The 13,554-nt window shown below is 49.7% G+C and overlaps 1 protein-coding gene across 4 annotated transcripts in view; it reads right to left on the bottom strand.

The window, feature by feature from the left end:
* The window catches only part of Afap1 (actin filament associated protein 1), a 111,804-nt gene that overhangs the window by 28,023 nt on the left and 70,227 nt on the right, over window positions 1-13,554 (bottom strand). For all 4 annotated transcript variants that reach the window (XM_059275757.1, XM_059275759.1, XM_059275760.1 and 1 more), the window contains 3 exons: window positions 11,776-11,877; window positions 11,194-11,275; window positions 5,444-5,593 (listed from right to left, as the gene is read on the bottom strand). In XM_059275757.1, the coding sequence (XP_059131740.1) occupies window positions 5,444-5,593; window positions 11,194-11,275; window positions 11,776-11,877 (334 nt within the window). The remainder of the gene's footprint in view (window positions 1-5,443; window positions 5,594-11,193; window positions 11,276-11,775; window positions 11,878-13,554) is intronic.

Genomic DNA, 13,554 nt, shown 5'->3' with positions numbered 1-13,554 from the left:
ATACTCAGGGCCCAGGCAGAGTTTTGTACATCTCTGATGCATGTTTTCAAGATATTACTCCATGAATACTCACATCTGCAAAGTGTGGGTCCTCATCTAGGTGTGGATCGCCTGTACCCACACACCCTAAAGTGTACCTCTTGATGAAATCTGTGAGGTCACAGACACAGGGACAGAAGCCTGTGGGCTCTGGAACAGGGGACTTGCTGCTCTCTTGTGTTCAGGCAGCTTTTAAACATGGTCTCCAAGGGCCACCTGGGAAGGAGGAGGCACCCTCAGGTGCGGGGAGCCCTACCAGAGGTCACAGTCAGACCCAATGCCTATATGAAAGCAGAGGAGATGGATAAGGAAGGTTATTCCTAGCATGGCTGCAGGCCTCACCGGATCTTCATTCTGTAGACCACCATAGTTACTAATACTGCTCTTTTAAAGGCTTTTCATGTGTAGATAGAACCATTCTGGTTTGATACTATTTTAAAAGGAAAGGCCCACTTTAAAATGCAGTCAGAGGAACATCTTAGTGGACCCGTCGCTCTCAGTATTGTGAACACCACCTACAGGCCTCAGTCATGCTGAAAGCCACATGCTGGACTTCTGAGTAGATGTCACCTGTGTCAACAGAGCCTAAGTGTTTTCGGAGCACAAGTCCACAAACAGGACGACAGGAAGCCCTCGGGTCACTTGATGTACTCCGTAGGCAAGGCTCACACACACACAGCAACTGTTTAACCACTGTTAAAGGAGCCACCCTCCCCGGGAGTGACAGCACACGCCTGTGATCCCAGCATGCAGCAGTGAGGGGCAGGGAGGATCAAGAGTTCAAGGCCAGCCTGGACTATATAGTAAGACCCTGTCTCAACAATAAAAACTGACCAGTGTGGGAATACATGAATATATTTTCAGCACTCAGGAGGTAGATGTAGGAGGACACGAGTTCAAGATCAACCTGGATGGTACGGGAGACCCTATTTAAAAAAAAAAAAAGCACTGAACTCTACGTCATCATGGGAGCCATGGAGCTGCCAGGTAGGAAAAGGATATGTCATGAAGGTCTGCAGAACCAGCAGCTGAGCTGCCCTTAGCTGGGCCTCGGCAAGGAGTAGAAGATATAGAGGCACAGGATCCCCAGTGACCACACTGTAGAGAGCCTCAGACACCAGGACAGGCAGGTAGCCTCAGCCAGCAGACTGGGCAGAAGGTACTAAGGCATTGTGTCCATCGTGAGACTAGTGAGAGACCAATGCGCACCTGGAGAACTTAGCAGCAACGCCCCTGAACCGCCCATGACTCTGAGTGAGGGCTCACAGGCAGCAGCTTCCCCACGTGCACACAGCTGTCTCTGGACACCGCCCACCATCTGAACAGACGGCAGCACTGGCTCTGCCGTGCCCTCTCTCCAGACAGAATCTGGCCACAGTCACCAGATGCCGTAGCTTGCCCAACATTTTAGCCACGGAGGAATGATTGCATGAGACAGGTCCTCCCTTAATTTAGACCATGACTTCATGGGACATTACCATATTTAATACATTCTTGGGATTTAAGTTTCAGAGAGAGAGAAAGTAAGTCTCCCTGGATAACAGGCCTGGCTTACATAAACAGGAAGCTCTTAGACGTGTCCATGGTTCTGTGCTTGTCAACTGGCCTCGGTGATACCCCACTTTTTTAAAAAGGGGGTTCCCAACTTTTTGTTTTCTTGGGGGAGGGAACACAGAGATGAGCGAGGCCAGGCAGAGAATGGCAGAGCTCCCCAGGCAGGGATCTGGAGTCAAAGGGTAGGTCCCACTCTTGGTACCAACACCCCCTGCCTTGCTGAGGGGGATGAGCCAGGTCTGCGAGCTGAAGCAGACATCTGCCACCAGAGGGTGCCAGAGTGCAGCCAGGACCTAAAGGCCTGGACTCTGGACAGGCACGGGGCTTCAGGGAACTGTATCCCAAGCTTTACATAAACAATTACACAAGGGTTTTGTTGTTTTGATTTTAGTAGGTTTTTTTGTGTGTGTTTTGTGTTTTTTTTTTTGTTTCGTTTTTGGTTTTTGAAAACAGGGTTTCTCTTTGTAGCCCTGGCTGTTCTAGAACTCGCTCTGTAGACCAGGCTGGTCTGGAACTCATTGAGATCCACCTACCTCTGCCATCTGAGTGCTGAGATTAAAGGCGTGTACCACCAATGCCCAGCTTGATTGTTTTTTGTTTGTTTGTTTGTTTGTTTTGTTTTAAATCTCACTCATATTATAGTAAGGTGCTAACATATCTTAAAAACTGGGTAATTTCAGTTTAATATTTTGAGATTCTTTCCACTCCAAATTCTACAGAAAGAAAGGCAAGAATAAACAAGGCTTCATTAGAATTACAAAGCTAACTTTACAGGCCCGAGATTCTACACTCTTTTCTCCTGACCCTGGGCAGGGCTGGGATGTGGATGTGTCATGTTGACTTTAAGGCATGGCAGGTGAAGAATGGACAGTGAAGTAACGTAGGCACTCAGGGCTTGCACAGCTCATCTTCCACTCCCACAGAAACCAAGGACCTGCCAGAGCCCATGTCCCAGACAAGCAACCTGAATCTCCAAAGCAGTGACTCGGCTACCATGTGCTGGGCCCCATGCTGGGTGATGGGGACCCAGCAGAGCAGTGTCATACTCTAGTAATGCAATGGGAGGCTTGGACAAGACTGAGACCCCAGGTGTGTAGCAAGTGAAGGTCTCTACGTTTGTGCCCAGGATGGTGTGACTAGTGGAAGGTGCCTGTGGTAGGCGGTGGTAGGGGGGAGTTGACAGAAGGGAGAACTGGAAGGAGGGCGCACTTCCATAAAGTAACAAGAACCCCAGGACTACATCAGCCCACGGAAGGCCTGATGACAACCACCTTGGGTGTGGAGTCTTGGTGCAATCTCTGGGGTACATTACCTGGAGGGCTATGGGAAAAGCTGCCCAAACCAACACTAATGCATTCCTCAAAGACCTCTCAGGAGGACAGAGACAGAACCTAGGGCAGCCTAGCTGCATCTGCAGGTCTGCTCCTCAGCTCCTGAAAGCCCTGAAAGGGCACCCAGGAAGCCATAGCACCCCAGCCACCATAACCAGACTGCAGTGCTCAGACAAGCACCAGGCTCAGCTCAGTAACTCCAGGGAGTCTCTTCTGACTGCTCAGCTGCTCCGCCCTTCTGGCCCATCAGCTTAGTGCTGTCTCCCAGCAGCTGCAGGGGCTCAGCTTGGCAGGGTCGGTCCCCCGGGCCTGCGTCCAGCTCCTTTCCTCTGCCCAGAGCCCTGCAGCTGCACTGAAGGGCTGAAAATGGCCATTGTTCCCTGTTCTCCTAGAGACACTTCCCCTTACTCCTGGTCTGGCAAAGAGCTGCTTGGCAGTTTTAGAGTTGTGTGGCAGATGCCTCGGGCCCCTGCTCTTGGGATCACCCACACTCTCAAGGAAGTGACCAGCATAGAGATGAGCCACTGTGTGAGAGTGCCAGGGCCAGCAGCAGCTTATGGGGAGGCCTGCAAGGCTGTGCTCTTCTGATAAGGACATACAGGCGAGGACACGAGTTACAGGGAGTCAGGAAATGTTCGTAGGGGTGGGGGTCACCCATTCTGCCTTCACGGAGCTCCGAGACTCGGAGGAAGTCACACCCCTCCCTGAGCATCAGTGTTCTCTTTGGCCAGAGGAGGCTCCAGACCCCACCTTCACTTGCCCGCCTTGTTAATACGCAACCATTCCTCCTAAAAGCATTTTTTTTTTTAACCTCTAGTCGGGCCTTTAATCCAGCACTCAGGAGACAGAGGCAGTCAGATCTCTGTGAGTTCAAGGCCAGCCTGGTTTACATAGTGAGACCCTGTCTCAAAAAAATTAATTTCTATTTCCTCCACTGACCTAGAACTGTTAAAAAAAAAAAAAAAAAAAAACAGAAGCAAAACTCGCTATAACTCCCGACTTCAGTCATCACAAGGGTTGATGGCCAAAGCAGGAAGAAGGACTACATCCCTAAGAGCTCCAGGAAGATGGAGGTTGGCCAGGAGCAGTGTCGCAGGGTCCCCAGACCCTCCCCACTGTCGCAGTTCTGTTCGGTTGGCTTTACTGCAGCCAAATTCTCTCCTCTTGGAAGGGACTGTGATGTGGAAACCACCATCACCAGCTGCCCTGATTCTGTCCTTCTTGTCCTCAACAGCCACTTGATGAGAGGGGGAGTCTGGGCTGCACCAGGCTCCTGGTACCTACAGATGCCACGATTCTTTCCTGAATCAGCCCCCAAGGAGGGTGCTCAGCGGGGGCAGAGGGGACTGTAAGCAGAGTGACTTGGAATGAGGGAATTGTGTGTTCACACCGATGGGAAGTGGAGTCTGCAACAGTGATCCACAAGGACAGTTACAGCCCTTTCTTGTTTTCATTTCTGTTTTTCCGATAGAGGGTCTTACTACACAGCCCTGCCTGGTTAGTACTCACTACACAGCCCTGCCTGGTTAGTGCTCACTACACAGCCCTGCCTGGTTAGTGCTCACTACACAGCCCTGCCTGGTTAGTACTCACTACACAGCCCTGCCTGGTTAGTACTCACTACATAGCCCTGCCTGGTTAGTACTCACTACACAGCCCTGCCTGGTTAGTACTCACTACATAGCCCAGGCTAGCCTTATTGGCAGCAACCCTCTAGTTTCTGCCTCCTTGGTACTAGGATTATAGGAATGTACTTCCATGCCAGACTCCATTCTTGATTTTTTTTTTTTTTTAAGAAAGGAAAGGGCCTGGTGGTAGATCAACCAGCCTAGAACATCTCTAGTACTGTAAAACAAAACAAAATCAAAAGACAAACAGCTCTCTTTCCACTTATGAAGTTTTCCTCCTCGAAAGAATTCCGTATGGTAACGGGGCTATTACAGTATGATGTCGCTTCCACTCTCATGGAGGCTGTCCCTAGCGGCCTGGCCACAGCCTAACTTAGGTGCTATAACAGCACCCTCCACCTCTTTGCTTTCCCACGGTGGTCACCGCTGGCTGTTACACATGCATTTTTCTGGTTTGTTTCCGTTTGGTTCCTTTCTTTATCCCCTAGCCCAGAGGCCATGGTGGGCTGGGCTGACTTGGTTGCTGCTATAGACCACATGCTTTACCCAATCCCTGACAAAGCAGCCCCCCCCCAAAAAAAAGGACAGAAGACAAACTGTAGGATGGACAGCTGTCTCTGGATCTAGAAGTCTGATGCAGAGGAGACTTGGTGCTAGAGCTTTGGCTTGGCTTGTACCTGTGTCTGGAAACGCTGGAGTGGAACTGGGGAGGTGTCATCATGCAACAGAGAACATTGTTTTTTAACCTTGAAAGAACCGAGAAGAGCATTGCATACCCCTGAAGATTCTTCCACTACTAAAACCTGAGTGTGCTTTCCACAGTTCAGACGGCCCCAGAGCACACCCAGGGACAGTCTGTTGCTCTGCTGCTGGCACGTGACAGGGTCTTACCACAGGTAGGCACGTCTTCCTCCGCTGACGATGTCTGTTCATCTGTGGATGGCTTCTTCTTCCCCAGACCAATGATCTTGGTGATTTTCTTCCCGGTGACCTTGGACACAGTTCCCTTGCCATCTGACTTGGGGGTTTTCTTCCTCTTCACTGTCAACACAAAAGTGTGTCTTAACCATTCATGTCGAGTGGGAAAATCACAGCATTAATCACCAGGCCGTTCTTTCCCCGCAAACTGTTACTCATCATGCACATGAACATCTGTGATGAACCAGCTGCGGGTCCAGATGTTGGGGTCACAGAAGGGTATGGCTGCACCCAGAAAGCCTATACTCCAGGGAGGACCAGCTATGGCATGTACACATGTGCATACAGACACATATGCATTATCAGGCACACATGATGTGCTGAAGGCAACAAAGGATGGCAAATAAAGGCAAGAACCATGTGGAGATGGGAATGACTGGGAGAGTAGCTGAGTGGTCAGATAGAGCCTGCCCTGGCTGACTGCTCAGACATAAGGAATGAATTCTGTCTGTCCCAGAGGCAGCAAAGCCCAGGTAGGAAGATAGGTTGACACATACCATCAGTGTGGGGAAGATGGAGGTGCCCAAGAAACCAAGGGAAGCTGGTGCCCTTGCAGCAGCAGGCCGGCTGACAAGGGGCAGGTCTTCAAGGAGGGAAGGGAAGTGGGTCCTCATTAGGGGTCTCTGTCCATTTTGGACACTACTCTAAGCTTCCCTGTCCAGAGTTCTCAGATCAGAGGCCTACCTTTCAGACTACCATCTTTCATTTGGCCAAGACAGTGATGGCTAGAAACTGTCAATATATAAATCTAGAAACATTTTGCATAAAAAGAATTTTTGGTGTCCCCAGCAAGACCAGAAGACCTGGAAATCATCTTGATGCAGAGTCCATGTAGGCGATAACAGCTCCAAGTGCTGCCATAGGGCAGTTCACATCCCTCACACTATTCCGGGGGGTGGGGGGGTTGACTGCCAACTGGTGTCCTGCATCTGCTCCTACTCAGCCATGTGTACCCCCCCTCTCCTACCCTCAGACTTCATCCATGAACCCAGGGATGAGGCTCAGAGAAGTGAGGATGGATGTGTAAGGACACACTTGGACCAGAGGGACCTGATCCTTACATGTCAGTCTCTTAAGGATGCCATGTGCTAGAGCCAGATTGCAAGGCCCTTCCCCAAGGGTCTCTGCCAGTGGACACAGCCTCACTTGGGGTGCACTTCTGCATCAAGACCAATACAACATCACCTCGCTCCCTACATACTTCTAGTACAACCCTTTAACCGTTTGTGACAACCATTTAGGCAACACAAACCCTTTTGGAATGCAACAGGTAGCCAGGCTCCATTCTCCCTTTTCAGAAACAACTAAACCCCAGTCCATCACATGAATTATTTCAGAGACGGAACATCCAGAAACATGTGACACACTGTGGAATAATTCTCCAACCCCTCCTCTAAACACACATGCTCACTCACAAATGCCTTTTCAGTCCTCTCTGGTGAAGAGGAGGAAAAGCTCCCCATTTCTACTTCTACCTGTCTCCCACCCCAATAAGATCAGTGGGTGAATTCCTGCCTCCCCTCTGGCGTAAAAGCAAGTAGCAGTGTCTGAGGAAAGAGCTGCTATACTGTAGCCAAAGATGAAGCCATGAAGAATTTGAGGACAGACAACATTCTATACTGAATGTTCCTGCCTTAGCCCAGGAATTCTGACCCCAAGAGTAGCTGTATTTGGAGATGGGAGTCCTAATAAAGGTTACATGAGGCCATGTGGTGTGGATGATTGATCCAAAAAGTAGTGCCCTTTTATAGACTTCACAGAACACGTGAAGACACAAGCCGGGAAGAAAGGCCCCCAGGGACCAGCCCTGCCCGTGGCCTTGATCTGCAGCCTCTGCTGTTTGCACCCCAGTCTGTAGCATGTGTTTTTAGAACACAGACATTTTTGACTTATTTTAAATAAACTAGGTTAAGGCCTCCTGAGATCTTAGGGGAAATACCCATGAGAATGTCTGTGCACCCCCTTTTCCATGCTCTTAGACACACATTTACTTACTGAGTACTGAGAACCTATCCAAAGCCTCAGTGGGAAGACCCAGCACTTCCTCCTCTACCAGACAGAAGCCCAGGGCAAGAGATCTGGGTCATTTCTCCTCCAGTCCAGCCAAGCCACAGGGGGTGGGAGTGACAGTGTTGGGCTCCATCAGTGGCTTGCCAGGAACCCAGAGATGAGCTTCATTGCCTCCTATTCCCAGGCTAGCTGGAAGTGAGGAGACTGGTCCCTGAGAGAGTAGGATTCGGAGTCTCAGCATAAGTGAGCCCAGCTCCTGCCAGCAGAGTACTTGCTGGACTCCAGACTCTAAGGCAGAGAATAATCACATCCTAGGTCATCCTTGGAAGAAAGGTCCCCATGTGGGAACATGACAGGAAAGCCATCAAGGACCCTTTGAGGCTATTCAGTGGGGAAGGGGCAGGATTTAGCACATTATCAAATGCAAAAGTCGATAGAGAACTCTCAACTCAGTGAGGTTACATGGCAGAACGGTGGGAGGGTTCAAAGAGCACAAATGGCCAAGACCAATGTCCTCATGACAGAGACGGAAAGAGAACGTTCGTATTTCAGTGTGTAAATGACAAAGCTAGGCAGGCCCACTTTCTCCTACAGCGATGGAAATGAAGGGATTTTCTGTAGTCTAGGGGTAGCAGGGGAGGGGGAGGTGATATCATCAGACCCTGGGTTCAAGAGGTCCACCCACGGACACCCCATTGAGGACTCTGTCTGAAAGGCACAGAGCACTGGGTGTGGGCAGCACAGTTTCTGCAGTCTAGGACTTCCATCGTCTTTCCCCACATCTGCTATGGGACAGTCACTGACTCCCCAGGGTTCATCCTGAAAGAGAAAACAGGCATCTCAGAGAGCTACAGCTTTGCTTGCTGCCTTCTCTGGTGAGACCACAGTGTGGAGGCGCTCAGGCTTCCTCTCTGTGACCACCACAAAATCCATCACGGAAGGGCTAAGCTGAGGAAAGCCAACCCCCATTTCTCCAATGCAGAGTAGAGAGCAGTAAGGACCAAGAAGAAGGGTAAGGGAGCTTAGGGCGCATCTGGACCGTGAAGTTCCTTTGTGATCTTCAACGAGCGAGCGACTATAACACACCAGGCACAGTGTCACACAAAAGGAACATGTGTGAGCCAGGTCACCTGCCCATTCCCAAACACATAAAGCTGTCTTTGTTCAAAAGAGAACAGGAGGGGCTGCAGAGACCACCTGGCAGTTAAGAGCATGTGCTTCTCTTACAGAGGACCTGAGTTCAGATCTCAGCACTATTTCAGGTGCCTCGCCTCTAACCCCAGAGATCCAAAGCCGTCTTCTGGCCTCCACGGGCACCTGCACACACATGTGCACATACTCTCATATAAATAACAAATAATTTTCTTTTTAATGAGTGAAGAGGAGATTCCTAGGGACGTGAACATCAAACAGACACATTACTCCATAGACCCTAATCACACAGGTTCCCAGAGGCTTGGGGACATGAAGCAAGAAAACTGGGCTGTCGACCGAGCTGTTGTACCTCAGCAGTGAAACAGTAACCTGGTGTGTGGCACCTCTGAGGTCCCAGCTTGGGAGGCTAAGGCTGGAAGGCTGCTTGAGTCCATGAGGCTGAGATTAGCCTGTCCAAGGAGAGTATCTCACAACAAAAAGAACAAAAGCCCAAACTGAAAACAAAGACATGAGACACACAGCAAAACAGGAGCCACAGGGCATCCTGCCTCAGAGCAAAAGGTAAAGATAGCTTCCCAGGCTGAGCTCTTCATTACACAGAACATGGCTGGTAGGAGCTTCCACTCAAGAGCAGTTCTGGGCAAAGGGCAAGACTAAAATTACATGTGGACCAGACTGCATTAGAAAGCCACAATGAAGAAACAGACAGTGTGACCTTCCGGAGTGAACTGTCCCACTGTCTGGGCCTCAGAGTTCTCAGGGCTGGGACAGCTGCTGCTGCTGCAGGACATGACTCATTCCCAGGTAGGAAAGCTCATCACATATGAGCCGCACAGATGAGGGCCCAGGCACCCTGAGCAAGGTCTTGGGTCCATGTAGAGCTCTCTCCACATACTCTCAAGTCCTACCCCTCACTCCAGTGCATACTCGGAATAAAATGTTCAGCCACACAGATGGGGGACAATCTTTAGGAAACAGATATTTCATAAATGGCTTACAGGAAGAGTATGTGAAGAGCCTCCAAAAGCTCAAAAAGAAACAACCCCATAGGAATATGGGCAAAGGGTCTGTGGAGACATCCTTCTAGAGAGATATATAGGCAACAAGAATGTTAAACTGCTCACCACTGGGGAGGCTAGAGCTGCACACCACCACACACCTATGCAATACCAGGTAAAGACTGCAGGCCAGACAGGGACAGCAAGCCCACAAGAATGTATGGGCTTGCAACCCCACTTCTAGAGAGGTCCTTAGGGACGCAAATTCCTACCGGAGAGTCGGAATGTCCCCATCGTTCCCACATGCCAGGCCTGTGTGGTGCCAGAATGTCCTCACAGTTTCCATATGTCCTATCTGGGATTCAGAATGTCCCCACAAGTCCCCAAATGTTCTACCTGAAAGTTAGAATGTCTCTACAGTCCAGTGTGTCCCACCTGGGAGTCAGAATGTCCCTAGAGTCACTGTGTGTCCTGAGATCAGTCAGTGGATGGTTAGCAGAATTCATCTCCACAGGGAAGGCTGTGCAGCATCTCTCACACTGTGGATCAAGGTGCACTGAGATGTGGGGAAGGGACCCGCGAGAGGTGGTACACCTTGCATCCCAAGTGAAGGCAGGAAACAGCAGCAACTACCAGGGGTGAGGGGGCAGAGGTGACAGAGAGGAGGGCAAAGGAACACTGGGGTGACAGAAATGCTCTCTTGATTGTGCTGATGGTTACCTGCTGGAGGTATATGTTAAAGCTCAAAGAAGGGTTAAGTCACAGCTGTCGTGTTTTACTGAATGTCATCTATATTGCTATAAAGTCAAGTTTAAAAACAAGAGGCTTTACCCCCTGCGCATCTAGGTTCACAGAAGTTCTGCTCTCAAGAGCTGAGGGTCAGAAGCACCACAAGTACCACTGGTAGACGAATGGACAGCAAGATGCAGTCCACATAACAGAATGTTATTCAGTCTTGAAAAGGAAGGAAAGGCTCACACACACTACAATATGGATGAACCTTCAAGACACTGTACTGGATGAAATAAGGCAGTTGTAAATGGGGAAGTACCACAGGATTTCACTTGAGTGAGGTCCCAGTGTGTGGAATCCACAGAGATGGAAAGTAGAATGGTGATTTGTGGGGCTGGGGAAGGAGTGAGGGACTTGAGTTTCATGGAAACAAGGTTTTGATTTGTGAAGACAGAAAGTTCCAGAGATGGACACAGGTGATGGCTACACAGCACTCTGTGTGTTTAATGTCCACAGGACACTTTAAAATGGTGGGAAATTATAAATTCTGTGGTATCTGTATTTTCCATGGTTTAACAATAATTGAGATGCAGGTAGGACAAGAGAGGAAGGTTCTGGGCCATTGTAAATCCAAAGGCCTTCCTGTGTTCCAGGGGAACAGAAGGGTGGTGATGCCTACATGGCTGAGGCACAGTGGCTTCCCACACAGTCTCACTGCAACCGGTTTTTTGAGCTCAGATATTCTTGGCATGTGTGTTAGAATCTCACCTTGTTCTTTTCCATTACACGTGGTGACTCCATTTTCCACAGCACCTTCTCCATCGGAGCTGGGCCTCTCTGAAGACAATTTCTATAAGGACACAAGGATCACGTTATTCCCACAGTGGTCATGCAGACCTGGTGAGGTACGATGGAAAATGAAGCATTATCTCTGAACACTTTGCAGACCAGCACAGACCTACTGAGCGCTGCAAGTAGATACACTGCATTCGGACCTCATTTAAGAGCTATGAATGAACCAGGCCATTCACTCCTTTAAGTCCGCACCTTCATCCTTCATTGGTAATAAAACAAGCCACAGGGTCTGTGAGATGATTCCTTGGGGCTCAGTCCAAAGCAGGCACTGAAAATGGACAGGGGCAGAACTGCAGACGTGCCTACTGAAGGGCTGCAGTTCTCGCAGAGTGTTATTAAAACCAGTAATTACGAATGAAAGGATGGAGGTCTAAGGGGGCAGACATGAGGGATACCCTGGCTAACCAATACACTGCACACATGTACAATTCATCTGCACAGAAAATAAAAACCATCAGCAAAACAAAAGGCTTCATGAGAGCTGACATCTCTCACCTTCTCCAGTTCTGCCTTGTTCACGGGGGCACTGGCACTGGGTGGTGGGGAACACTCTGGATCCACAGGGCCGCCGCAGCCACTGTAGGCCTCTTTGATCACCTGTGGGAGTGAGACACAGTCTGAGCATGCCCAGAGGCAACGGTACCCAGGTGATGCGTTGAGTCCTGTGTGGGCAGGCAGGGGAACCCGAGGGGTCAACAGCACCTGGCGTTTGAACTCACATGGACTTGACTTTGTTCACTCATCTGCTCTCCAAATCACCTGTCCAGTCCTGGAACTACACTGGGAAATGGCAGGAAAATATACTCCAGGTCCTCTCTGGAAGTTCTCTCCCACAGCACTGGGATGTCATCATAAGCAATGAGGGTCATCCAAAAAGTGAGGGACTGGAAAGGTTCTCAGCATTTAAGAGCATGTACTGCTCCTGTACCTGACAGGTAGCTCACCTGTAATTCCAACTGCAGGGGATTCGACACCCTTCTGGCCTCCTTGGGTGCCTACACTCACGTACACATACACATAATTAAAAATAAAAATAAATCTTTTTTTTTTAAAAAAGGTGATGTCTGGAAAACTAAAGTACTACAAGAACAAAGCATGATCCTTTCACAAGAAGGTGTCAACTACCTTAGAGCAAGAAAATTGGGGACTGTCCCAGGATGACACACAAGCTGTAAGTGAGTATCACAAGGCTCTGGCCATGTGAACTGACAGAAAAGCTCCTGGGCAGAGTGGATAGCAGTTCAAAGGCCCTGCAGGAGGTGACATGTGTTTAAGGAGCCCCAGAGAGTGGGGGAGGAGAGGACAGGGGAGTAGGGAGTGGATGGGGGGGGGTGTAAAAATCTAGTCCTATGTCCCCTTCAGGCCCGGTGAGGAGACTGAACTTGATCAGTGGAAGGAGAGATGGAAGGATCACAGTGTGAGTAGGAGCTCCACAGCCAGGGTGAACGGCTCTGCGGCCTGGCTTTCACCTTGGCGGAATAATGAACTGTTCGGAGCCTGAACCGCCTCTTCCTCTAAGGAGCATAAATGTTCTAGATGCTTCTATTCTTCCAAATTCATGTTAAAAATTAAACCCCAAAGCAGCAGTCTTGGAATGGAGGGGTGGTTTGGAAGGCAGCAGAGTCAGGGGATCTGAGCCTCTATGAAGGGCTCAGACCTCAGAGAAGAGCTTCCATGCTTCTGTGTATAGGACACAGCAACTGAGCACCATCTAGGAAGCAGAGCACAGGCCTCCACCAGGCTCCCAGGCTCCCAGCACCTGGATCACGGACTTCCCACCCCTAGAACTGTGAGAGATAAATTTGTTTATGGATGACCGATGTGAAGCATCTTGTTAAAGCAACAGGAATGGACTAAACCCGTGACACTACCTTAAATTGTCACTTTGACACAATGTAGAGTTGCCAGGGAAGGACGTCTCAAGGAGGGACTGTCTAGACCAGGTGGACCTGTCTAGCCAGACTGTTCTGATTCCATTGATTGAAGTGGGATGGCCCACCCACGGTGGGCGACACCATTCTTTAAATTTGTGTTCTAGACTTTGTAAGTACAGAGAGGCCTGAGCACAAGCGAGCAAGCCATTCATTGCTCGCTGCTTTTGGCTGTGGGTGTGATGTGACCGTCTGCTTCAGGTTGCCTTAACTTGCCTGGAATGAAGGAACTGTGAGCTGCCATCCATCCTTCCTCCCCTAAGTTGTTTTTATCAGAAATAAAGACACCACTTCTATAGACCAAGTCCCTCAGACAACGCCCAGAACACAGCGTGTGCGAATT

Source organism: Peromyscus eremicus, chromosome 10 (genome assembly GCF_949786415.1).
Source record: "Peromyscus eremicus chromosome 10, PerEre_H2_v1, whole genome shotgun sequence".
Lineage (NCBI taxonomy): Eukaryota > Metazoa > Chordata > Mammalia > Rodentia > Cricetidae > Peromyscus > Peromyscus eremicus.
Note: the sequence above shows the minus strand (reverse complement) of the source record. Positions and strands in the feature narration are given on the sequence as shown.